At 36.4% G+C, this 12,927-nt stretch overlaps 1 protein-coding gene across 7 annotated transcripts in view; it reads right to left on the reverse strand.

The window, feature by feature from the left end:
* Window positions 1-12,927, reverse strand: part of LOC145988814 (protein DOP1 homolog) — a 135,237-nt gene that overhangs the window by 94,299 nt on the left and 28,011 nt on the right. For all 7 annotated transcript variants that reach the window (XM_083124017.1, XM_083124012.1, XM_083124016.1 and 4 more), the window contains exons 4-10: window positions 11,912-12,098; window positions 10,814-10,979; window positions 9,420-9,609; window positions 8,331-8,506; window positions 7,465-7,618; window positions 4,327-4,463; window positions 1,142-2,478 (exon numbers count right to left, since the gene is read on the reverse strand). In XM_083124017.1, coding sequence (XP_082980143.1) covers window positions 1,142-2,478; window positions 4,327-4,463; window positions 7,465-7,618; window positions 8,331-8,506; window positions 9,420-9,609; window positions 10,814-10,979; window positions 11,912-12,098 — 2,347 coding nt within the window. The remainder of the gene's footprint in view (window positions 1-1,141; window positions 2,479-4,326; window positions 4,464-7,464; window positions 7,619-8,330; window positions 8,507-9,419; window positions 9,610-10,813; window positions 10,980-11,911; window positions 12,099-12,927) is intronic.

The raw sequence follows: 12,927 nt of genomic DNA on the forward strand, positions 1-12,927 counted from the left end.
CAGGTTGCATATATCACCCTCTTGTTTGCTTCTTTTCATTTCAAGGAGACAGTACCAATAGTTCCTAAGTGAAAATTTGTCAGTCAAGTAAAAAAAAGTAAAGTGGTCTCCTGTGCTTTGCACCACGCCATGACAGTTTCTTGATCACGGTCGAAAATAGGGGTGATGTGATCAGCACCACGCCCCTGGCCACCTTTACCCCCCTCAGTTTCTTCCAGGTACCCATTTTAAACAATGCTGGGTGGGCACCAGAGCAGCTTGAACAGGTAGAAAAAACCTTGGTTTTCCCCTGCTGGGGATCAAACCTGGGTCTCTCAGTCATCAGTGTTCGGAAATTCACAAAATGGACAAGCCCCTTATAATCAACAAAATATTGATTGATTTGGTTATTTTATGTTGCTTTTCTGGCTAACTGTGACAATGAGGATGAATGGACATGAATTTCATGAATAAAATTCATGAAAGGACAAACACAAATGAACAGGTTACAACAAAAGCCACACAAAGGATTATACTGGCTGAGAGTGTACTTGCCAGAGCCTTGTTAGTCTGGAGGAATGCTGTCCAGAGTGTACTATGTAGAGGCATGCATATTTCATTTTTGATAGAAACACAAAAATGTGAAAAATCACATTGTATTGTTTATTTTTCAAGTTTCTGAAAGGTGTGAGGTGCATGTTTTGTCACGAAATGATGCAGAAATTAATTAAAAAATGCAAAACAAAGTCAAACATGAAATTTCGACATGACACCATCTGAAACCTGAATTATCCTGCAAGTTATGCAATTCATGGAAAATAGCTTAATTCTGCTGTAAGTATTTCAGTTCTAAGCAAAAATGGACTCCTTTACACATGAATACATTTAATACTCATATAACTACATAAACGATTAGAAGGGAAATGTTTATTTTGTGTAATAAGTGCAGTTTTTAAATCAAATTTAGGTTCTATTAACCATTTTAAAACTGAAATGCCATTTTATATACTGTTTTTAATTCTGGAATTTTGATCTTTTATTCACCGTAATTGTGTGGCCCTAATATGTGGATAAAAAGAAAATAAATGATGGAGTTCAGGAATTAAAAGAAATAAAAAGTATGGTAAAATTTAATGAAAGTACAAAGAATTGTTTGACTTACCTATCTGGTCCTGCTCTGTATCCACAAGAGGTGTGGCACCTGGAGGACAGTATGTTGGGAATGTAGAAAGCTCCACTAATAAATTACATGCACACTGGGCACTGTCAAGAAATTCTGAAGTGTTCCTAGCACTTATTGTAACAGGGCACTTATCACTTTTTACACTGCTCATACCTTTACATTTTAGCAAAGATTCACCGTTACATTTCTTGTGTAAACATTTGTACAACAAATGTTCCAATCTCATAATTCTGTCTCTGTTGGTTTCCTGCGGCTGAACAATAAGCAACTTAAACAACTCAAAAATATCAGTTTCACCACATGGAACTACATGGGAACTCATAAACTTCACATAAAACTCCTCATATTGTCGTAAACCTTCCTTCATAACAGATTCGTGCCTGCTTCGAGCAGGCGACCCTCTATCAATGTTTGAAAAGTCCAAAGCAAGACTCTGATTCTTGACTCCATGTTCACTCACTCTCTCCAACCAGCTAATTTTATTGTCTTCACAGTTTTCAAGCAGGGCTTTGCTAACTTCACTCTCTTCTGACAACCTATTGGAACTGTCAACTACAACAAAGTCGCAAGTATCTTGAGAAACATAATTATCCTGATCAGCCTGCTCCGAATGTAAATTAAATTCTGAATTGGTGCTGGCTTTGCTAAACATAGACTGACTTTTATATAGATCTGATGCTTGAAGCTTGCTTTCTGACTGGCTAACCTCCTCACCGTACGCATAAATCGCATTCAGCGAAGGCTGCACTTTCGACAAGATTTTCTGACACAATTTCAAAGACTTGGTGATTTCTAAAGGCAGCAGGACATGGCAGTTTTCGGTCAAGACAATCACAACATGCAAGAAAAGTTCCGGTAAATGTTCTGTTGGCGTTTCGATATATGTCTCCAAAGACACCATGTCAAGTAAAAATTCTGTTAAGGCACAAATTTCCAGCATGTCCGGCTGACCGGAACCAATGCTCCTCACAACCTTAACATTCTTGGTTTGCCCAACCGGCTGATTGTGTACCGCTTCGAAAGTGAACTTCCTTGATTGCTTGGGACTAGTTCTGGAAGACAAATTTTGATTTTCATCGCAGACCTTTTTGCAGCTGTGTATGCTTTCCTTGCAGGCTTTCTCGAACATTATGCCCAAGTAATGCCATATGTAATAAGGTTCCAAGGTGCTGAAAAGTAGGTTGGCGGTTTTCAGCAGTTCTTGACTTCCCTTGTATATTGTCGGAGAATGATCATTTTTCTTCTTATGCTTCGAAGCAGACTCGTGTGGTTCATTAATATTAAGTACGCTGCCTTCGCATGCCAAATATAGGGTTCTGAAAACAAAAACACGAGAATTACAAGACAGAAATACACAGCATACTGCATTCTAGCCTAGGAATTTCTTCTTGGATAAATGAAAAACCTCTACAAGGTGATTCAAAATTAGCATCAAGGTTTCTGCAAACTAAAAGTCTGTAGTGTACCTAACTAGTTGATTTTCATGAGCTTCAAGAAAAACCCTTCCTGAATATAATTGGTATATTCCTGCCAAGCACAGGGTGGGGCACGAAATGTGATCAATTATAAATGGTTTGTACATTGTTTACTACACAAAATACGTAGTACAAAGCAATTGAATTACACATACTATTATAATGTGGAAAGCTAGCCAGTATGCAGCACATGCTCAATATGTCTAAGTTCTTGTCGTAGAACCTCATCCAGATGGACTCTCAGGTTATTGACAACTTGGCGACACAAATTCTCTCCCAATCCCTAGAAAAAGGTAATGATGTTGGCTTGGCTTACACTTGCTCTATAGTTGCAGCTCTCTGTAAATATACCTTTCCCTTTAGTTAGCCCACAAGAAGAGGTCATATGGGTTAATATTGGGGCTGTGTGTGGGCCACATTGCTCTGCCCAGAAAATGTTCTGGAAAACAATTGGACATGACACGAAGGCCAAACTGATTGTGCAGGAAGTCCACATCAATGTTCGCTGTAGGTAGGCATCTTGCATAAAACATTGGGTTTGGGAGGTCCGCTTGCAAATAACTGGAAAGGAAACTGTCGGTCCAAGTAGCATCCACTGCAGCATCAATCTACTCTTGTCTGCCATGTTCCACAAACTACAGTCGGGGGCAGGGCAGGGTGGCTATGCGTTGCATCGTTACGGGCTGCCATCTGTTGAATCATGCATGAACCAAGCCACGTTATATGAAAATATAGTACTCCAACACACAGCAGTATGAAAAGTATACACCATTTTCAATGAATGACATTTCGTGCCCCACCCTGTACTTGATTTTTTTACACTTTGTTGGTTTAAGATTGGAATGGCCAAACAATCTGGATTCAGGTTACCCAGTTCTGAAAATATCCAGATTCAAATCGAGTGAGAACCAAGTAATCCAGCTTCCCAGAAATAAAAATCAGGTACCTGGATCAAGAAATGAAAATCAGGTTCCCATCAAGACCTGTGTTTGGCTATTGCTAGTGCTTAACACTGTCAGTATCCAGCAATTAATTTAACGAGTATCAGATAGCATTATCTGAAGTGGATCTTTTTCATACTGAGTTCTGTGAGGTATTGCACTGTGGTAACAAACTTTGTTTCAAAAAACTAAAGCACATGCACACACATTGCACAACACTGAAGTATGACATCATAATTGGTCAGACATCAATGCGATATAAAACTTTGTTTTACCCATTTATAAACTGCATAAACTGTTAGAATAGATAACATTTCACAAAGTTCTCATTTGCACCATCGACCCAAATTAGGAAGAAAAATACTTGCATGGTAGATTACACTTTTTGTTGAATCAGTTCTAAGGCAATTAATTGTTTTTTGTTTCTGCTTTGAAAATATAGGCCACTAAAACCCTGACAATAATTTTGAATCACCTCGTACTTTTCATGAAGAAGAATAACACTATGTACCATTACTCTCACAACACAGCCAAAGCCAAACAAGGTGTCAAACATGGCATCTGGACCAGTGTTATATTTTGCAGACAGAATGAATAGAGAACTTTATAAGAAAGAGAGACAAGACATTCCCAACATACAATTTTTTTTAAGTTGCAGGTATAGGAGAATTACTAACAAACATAGTAGAATCAATTGTTATAGAGTTTCAGATAACTTGAAACTGAATGTTCTTTTTTGCGTACATACCTGAACACTTCGAAAAGAATGTCATCCAAAATAACAGGTCCTATGTCAGGTTTGTCTAGGAGGGAGACAAGCAACCTATATGGCCTCAAATCTGGTATGGACTCATTTATACTGTGGCCCAGTATTGTTTTAATTGCCTGTAAAGAAAGTAATTTTATTAGATATGTTTAAGTTGCTAAATACTGGATTAGCGCATATGAAAGGTCCGGAAAATGAGACATGTGAATATTATTAGAAAAAACTGTGCACACGTTGTCGAAGTAGTCCCTCTTGAGCATCCAGGCACTGTTGCCAATGTTATGACATAGTGGGAATCTCATGGGATATCAAAGAATTCATCCAATAGGAAGTGTATCCTATGCCTAAATAAGCAGATAATTGTAAATGGTGGAACTAAGTTACTAAAATTAATAGTGATTAAAATAATTTTTCACAAGCAACAGATACCATATTTACTCATGTATAATGCACACTTTTTTCCAAAATTTTTACTCCAAAAAACTGTGTTGTGTATTATGCACGGAATAATTCGGACAGCCAACATGAAACTGACCGTACAGGGTCATTCCATGATTTTGTGACACTTGCATTGACTTTTCGTGTTTACGGTACCCTATCTAGTTATATATCGTTGTAAAGCTTAAATCCTGTAGTTTCTGAATATGGCAACAGTATCCTGTTCAAGATGGTGACACTAATATGCAATGCGGTTGAAATAAGCTCATCACAAAATGAAGGAATGTTCTAATTTTTATGGTACTTTGGATGAAAGAAAAGATAAGGAAAAAGAAAATAATAATTAAAATGTATTACTGGCAAAATAATATTATATATATGGAGTGGAAGAAATCTTGTGCTGCTAACTGGTAGTTTTGAGGGTTCTGAATGTGCCTCATATAAATGTTACATTAGTCATGGAAAAAGTATGTATATTGAAGTTTTCTTAGAAAAAGTAAAGAAGGAATGAGCAAAACTACGTATAAAAGTTTGAAGGCCATTTACCACAAATTTTCAGGGTTCGTCAAGGTGGGCCCAACCCGAAAAAAAAAAACAGCAGGTTTTTTCAGGTTGGGTCCACTTGGAAAAAAAAAACATTTAAAACCCAGTGGGTTTTTTCATCAACTTTGGTATTTCAATTATTTCTGAAATGAAGGAATGTCATAGAGGTGTATACTAATGAAGATTGCATTTTAGATTCTTAGAATGCGATCACGACTGTCATTATATATAACTCGAGATTAATTTTGCTATCTAAAATGCACAACACTTGTAATATTGAAATGAAGTAGAACGAAATATCAGAGCTCAGTACACCAATACAAACGTTAGTCTTTATTAAGAAATTACATAGGCCTATATTAAGCTGTAGATTCTGCAGGTACTTTAGACAAAAGATTCCAATATGTATGTTGAACAGCAACGTATTTATGTTTGCTCAATATTGAATAAATTCGTTACTGCAGTTTGTAAACCAATTAGCATAGAATTACATGATTACTACATTATTACAATAACACAACTATTACATTCTATGTAACAGCGTATTTCTTGGGAAAAAAACAAAACAGATCGATTTATCGATTACAAAATTTAGCATTAAAAAAACAATCCGTTCTGTTTTTGGTGGTTGCATATGCCTACCTTACTAATCAATATTTTGAGATTCTCTATCATTTGAACGTATAAACCTGTATACCTTCACCAACTTTACGGCCTTATCTACCCCGAATCTATTGCGTACTTTATTCCAAATTATTCCATAAGTTGAAAAGATTCTGCTAGTTGGGGTGCCGGGTGGCGAAGTGCAGTGGGTAGGTTGAGCGGCAATTACAAATGTGAATTATATTATATGTATTCACATTTTATTTATAAAAGCTCGACAAAACCCAATTAAACCCCCAAAAAACAGATTAAACCCACCTGGGCCCAGGTGGGTTGGGTTTTTTCAAACCCTGCAATTTTTCCCTTTGTAATGAAATTTTCTGTGACACCAAGAAAAGCAGTGTCTGTGCCATTTTGGCAGAATTCGAGCATGCACCTTCCGTCACATAGGATGTGTATTGTTGGGTGAGAAATAATAGAAAATAACTTCCTGAGCACTCCAAATCCATAATGTAATTTTGATCTAGCTTTCTACTATTACAGAATAAATAAGGTGGTTAAAGAGTAAAAGCTTTGAAATACTGGAGGGGAAGGGAGAGGGGGGGCGAGGTGGCATGGGTTGGTGACTTATTGTTTACACAAGAGGATATTCTCCTCTTGGTCCACATAGCAACAGACGACTCATTGAATTGGTATGATGCCATACACTCTTGATCAGCATAGCAACAGCTTTACGACCTACAACTAAGTAGGCCATTTCTTGAAAACTGGATTGTACTATGCATTATATAAGATATATAATATTTTTTTGTCACTTCTCCCCATGAAAAAACAGGGTGTGCATTATACACGCGTAAATACGGTAATTATTATTTTACACAAAGATTAAAAATTAATGTATTGTATTTTTTACATTCATAGCATAAACACAGGTGAATGATCAGAATGTCAATCACCTTCTGTGAATGGTAACAGTGATTGAATGATTTGGTTAATTTTACTTAGCTTTTCTGCCACCTTTGCTGGATGCAAAGATAAGGATGAGTGATGATACAATGAAATTCATGAAGGGACACTTACAAAGAACAAGTCATGCCCAGGTCGGGATTCAAACCTGGAACCCCTGGGATCGTAGTGTGCTGTGATAACCACCAATGATGTCGGCAAATGGTAACAGTGACTTGCCAAAATTGATGGGCAAATAAAATAAGTTTTTTGCAAAAGTCATGATGCAAGAAAGAGAATAACCTATTGTATTTCAGATCAAATTCTCGCCTATAAACACATCTCCATGCACCCCAATAACAGCGGACTTGCAGGCCAATGAGGCTCTGGTGCCTGGACCCACGGCCAGTACAATCTTCTGTGGGGTTTCTGTTGTGATGTCCATGTACGTTTGTGATTGTCCATTCATCCATCCCATCTCATCTCAACACCATTTATCCTCATCTTCACGATTAGCCAAAAGTGGCAGAAAAGCAAAGTAAAATAAACTAAAACAATCAATCCACTGTAAATAGTGATGCATTCTCCTACCTGAATAAGCATTTCCCTGGAATAGAGTTCAAAATAAGGGTTTAAGGATCCATCACTTTCACTCTCAACACTCCTGGTCCTCTTCACCAGTGGATGTTCAGAACTTAGCAGACTAATATTGACTTCTGATCCTAAAAGCCATGCATACAGCCTCCTGAAATAATAAAGAACCAAATAGAAAATACACACAAATTCAATTTCCACATACACAATATAATTACCGTATTTGCCGGCGTATAAGACTCACCCCATTTTTGGACACATTTTTGAGGAAAAAGCTTTATCACTTAATATTATAATTAATGTACGTATTTCAAATATAAAATAATATGCAAGTCTGCTTTCAAAAAATAACTTACCTAATGTAACTAGGAAATAATACAATTTAATCTTCTCTGCCACACACAGCAAGGAAAAAGGAAATTCTTTAACTTAGAACAGAGAAAATTTCCAGAAGTGGAGGTAATCAAAAACTCAGTATTGGCGTATCAGATGCGACCTATTTTTAAGGGGAAAAAAGTGCATTTTATAAGCTGGCAAATACGGTAAGTAATGGACTTCAACTTGAACTATTTTGTAAATACCACATGAAATTTGTAATTCTTACAGATCTATTCTAATGCAAACATGACACAATGTCACTTCCATTTTTAGGGTAAAGACTCTTTTCTGGATTCTCAGATTTTGAGAATTCAAGGAAGCATGTTGAAACATTTGAGACTCGTGTCAGACATGTGGAGTATCTTTTGCAGTCTTTTCATCAGTTCTACCACTGGTTACGGAGTTTATGGCCAACCTGTAGCTTAGCTTAGTTTAAATTTCAGGAATATATGATCACACAGTTGAGAGAATTAGACAGGACTCACCTGTTGAGTGACATGTCCCTTCTAAGTATTGTTGTTAAAGCAGCTGTTACCAACTGAATCATGTCGCATTTTAGCAGTTGGCTATTATGCATTGGGAAACCAATCAGAAGAAGATCTAAGGCACTTCTCTGCACAAGAACGCTTGCATCCTGAACAGCCGCACACAAGGCACTAACCTGTCAATGAAAGAAAACAAAAACATTATGACAATAGAGTTTTCAATACGAAGGCACCATTTTGAAATGTTAAACACAAATGTAAAGTTTATCTTAACGTTCATTTTATGCACAGATAGATTAATCAGGATTGATTTAAAGTGGGTGTTATTAGGAAATTAACAGAACGTCATTGAATTATGTTATTTGAATTCACTTGAATGTTTTGAATATTTTGTGAATAAATTGAAGAAAATAGATTTTTACACACTGTTTTCCAACCCAAGTAATTTATACTAGTAAATACTGGGTGCCACAAAAGACTACTACCATAAAACATTATCCTGTACCATACCTATGTATGATAATATCCAAATTCAGAAAATTTTTGAGAACCAAAACACATCAGAGTAAACATTTTGAATGTGAGATCGTGGCCTTGTATTGCAGATGGACTCAATTAATCAATAATCGCATCTTAGTAAATATATAAATCTGCCAACAATTGTATCAATCTGATATTTCATCTATCTATGCACATATTTAATTACACAAATCATTTAACTTTAAAGGAAAAAGGGCCACCTTGTGATCACTGGATGGTTTTGTGAATAGGATAAGCCAGTTATGTTTGCTGTTCTGCACATGTATATATATGCTCCTTAACATGGAAAAGATCATCCATGAAATGCAATTTACAAGTGTGATAACTTTGGCAAACTACTTTTGAGGAGCAAATATATTCTCAAATTAAATGTCTTCAAACAATTTCAAAGCTTTAAACATTTATTAACTAACACTAAATTTTTATATTGTAAATGATTTTCTTCCGCTTCCATACATCTTGCAAATATCAACCAGCATACAGAAGTCAGTGTGTAAATGAAACTGCTTTGTGTTAAAATAACAATGCTGTAAGACAAAAATTACTCACCATCATATCAATATTAGTACCCATTATGTAGAGCTGATCTTCCATTGAAAGTTTCTTATTAAAGTGGGATAAAACAAATGAAATTGCTGGCAAACGTATCCCAGCATTGGAGGCAATACATTCCCAGAGGCAACCATAAAAGTGATTCTGTCCAACTCCGTCACACACTTTCTCCAGAAGAGAATTGGTCCTGCAATTGGAGAACATAATATTTAGAAAATAAGCTTGTCATACAAATACTGTACAGCAGGGATATCACACTCAATTCTCAGTGATAACATCAAAATATGAATCTGTTCATACACTTATTATTTACTGGAAGGGGTAACATTTTGAAACAGACCTACATATTTATGGACTTCTTTGTAAAAATAAACTACAAAATAACTTTTTAAATTTCAAATAACGATCACTAATTTTTATAAAGAACTATGTACAAGGGTCGTTTAAGGAAAAAGTTTCCCTTTTTTTTTGTTGGGGAAAGTACAAGCCCGATAAATGAAATGAAACTAGCAATGTGTTTACACATCTTTCCTCTACATTTACACACAATGCAATGTTCATGCGGGCTACCATTCATACGCGGCTCGTGATTTGCGTGAATCATGCAGTGAGAAACGTGCCCTGGCCATAAGGAGTAGCGAGTCATGGCGGCACAACTGTTCTGGCGGTGTGGAGTATTGCTCACAGAGTTTCTGAAGAAAGGGGAAACAGTCAATGCTGCACGTTATTGCCAAACACTGGAGAAAGTGAAAAAAGCAATTCGCCGCAAACATCCTGGACTCCTTTCTGCTGGTGTCATTCTTTTCGATGGCAATGCTCATCCCCATTCGGCAGCACTAACACAGGATAAACTTCGAGAAATGAAATGGGAAAGGTTAACCCCCCCCCTTACAGCCCTGACTTGGCCCCCTAGTGACTTGTTTCCTGCACTGAAGTTCCAGTTGCAGGGTCAACGTTTTCACACTGATTTGGAGGTTCAGACAGCCGTGAAAAATGTTCTTCGTTCCCTGGACCCCAAATTTTTTTCAGATGGCTTTCAAAATCTTGTGCAACGATGGGACAAATGCTTGTGCCGCCTTGGAAATTACTGAAACTGATTTTTGTCTGTAACTTAAGAAATAAATTTTTTGCAACATAGGGAAAATTTTTCCTTGAACGACCCTCGTATCTTTGGGGTCTAATCATCATTAGATGCGCTGCAATGGGAATTTGAAATAATCACATCATCATTAGAATTTTTCATTGGTAGCATGTTTCAACAAACTTTACAACTTGTGTATCTAAATGAATTGCCCAACAATTCTCAAAAAATGTATTTCTTATAACTATATGAGAAATGAATGAAGCAATTTTGAAGAAATCTTGAGATGATAATGAAACATTAACCCAACCTGTCAAAGTGGTCAGATCCTTCTTCTAAACCTGGAAGTACACCACTTAGAAAGCCACTTAGTCCTGGCCTCAATCTCTCTCCCAGAGGAACAAAATGAGTCTCGTATACAGTCAGCAAGCTGGGACGAACATTCATGGCTGAATGCCCCAACAGTGGAAACAAACCTGAAATTGATTCATACAAGAAAGTTACATTGGCTGTATTATCATAAGCCATAAACAATTACATTAAACTGATCAAATCATTTAATACATTCGACTAGGAATGTGAGTCTGCATAACAGATGAATTAGCTTCATAAAAAGTTATGCGAGAATAGTACAAGACGTTGCTTCAAACCTCCGGCAATCTGTTTCTCAAGGCATACAATTTTTATACATTTAAACACCATACATATTGTATTTCTTGAAAAAAGATGTATTCAGCAAATATGACAGGACAGATGACATGAACATACTTTATGAAAATCAATGTTCACAAAATGACCATTATGGTAACCTGGACATAAATAATTGTAGATGGTCTACCAATATATATTTTTGCATTCCTCCTGGTTAAACTTATGAATCACTTCTTTCAAATTGCATATATATTATTTTTGCCTATTTATTTGTTGTCATTTTCCTTTCTAAAGTATTTATGAAGTTTTGTAGTGAATACCAACTAGAAAGGCAGTTAGAAGAAAGATTTGGGCTAAGAATGTGAAAATCTAATGAACATAAGTCAAACCTTGTGGTCAATTCTTCACCCTTGTTTATTGCCATGGAGGTGAGAAAGAGGAAGATAAAACACACACACACACACACACAGAGCCTGGGAGCTTCAAGTTGGTCAGTGAAATATATGGAATGTAACAGAAAACAGAATTCAGCAGTTTCCATCACGTTCGATATGGCAGAATGCTCAACCACCTTCCTAGATGGTGCTCCATATACATGGGAAGACTGACAAGACTTTATTAAATGTACCAGGCTTGCTTTCATCTGGAGATATTGAAGTAAATCTGCACATGGGAGTCCACCCATTCACATAATATTGAAGTATAACTTAGCTTCCCTCATACTTAATGTTATTTTATGAACATTCTTTGTACTTACCAGCACTGTAGATGAAGAGTTCATGGCTTAATCTATTGGTCCCCATGCACTTAAAAATTATGTCATATGTTTCTAATGCCTTCAGATGTACTCCCGAAGGCAATGCTGGATGCATGCACTGTGCAAGTCGCTTACTGATTTTAATTCTTCTGGGGATCACAGGAAATTTCATATTATTCATTAGAACCTGCAAAGAAAATAATTAGAACAATTATAAAATTTTGCACGTTTGCAAGAAAGGCATAAGCTGTCATTCTTTTTCAAAAATCTTAAAACACAGACTCCTTCCTACGTTAATTAAACTTTGTGTGAAACATTTGTAATTTCAGTTGTAAAAAAAAGTTCATTTTGATGTTATTAAAATCAGGGTGCGCAAGCATCGGCACTATAGACTGTATGTGAACCAAGCATGCAAGTTTCTGTAACTAGTTCGAAAGAGTAATTTATTTACATGCGAAAAAAGGTCAGAACTTTCATAAATTACTTTACAGTAGAGATGGGCTCCCATCAATTTTTTTTACTGATACCAACATTTGACTGATCTCATATACAATTGCAAATGTTCCTTGTGCAACATGAATAGTTACTTAACCTCCTTAATTATTGTATGTAGCGAGGAAACAGCAATGGGTTTTATCTTTCAAAAATAAACTGCATATTTTGAAATTTACAAGAGCAGAGCATATAAATTATACCTTTTTATTCCTAATAATACTAATAAAAAAATGACAGATATTTGCACAAAATCACAGCCTACTTATACAGGGAGGTTATTTCAGTCGTTCACCGCCAGCGTGACGGCCGTTCGTCGGAGTCTTCATGCAACAGGTCCCGGCAAATTGCGTTCAGGAAGTCCGTAACAGAAACCGCTTGTTTTCTAATGTTTCCACTTTTCACAATTACAGTTACAATTACAATTGAAATAAGCACGTACCTTGTCGCAAGGATGCTGGAAAAGGTGCCCTCCCAAATACAAATATTTCTGGCACCTTATTTCTGACATCTAATCTTAGATT

The sequence above is a fragment of the Lepisma saccharinum genome, chromosome 6 (assembly GCF_977018435.1).
Source record: "Lepisma saccharinum chromosome 6, izLepSacc3.1, whole genome shotgun sequence".
In the NCBI taxonomy this organism is placed as follows: Eukaryota; Metazoa; Arthropoda; class Insecta; order Zygentoma; family Lepismatidae; genus Lepisma; species Lepisma saccharinum.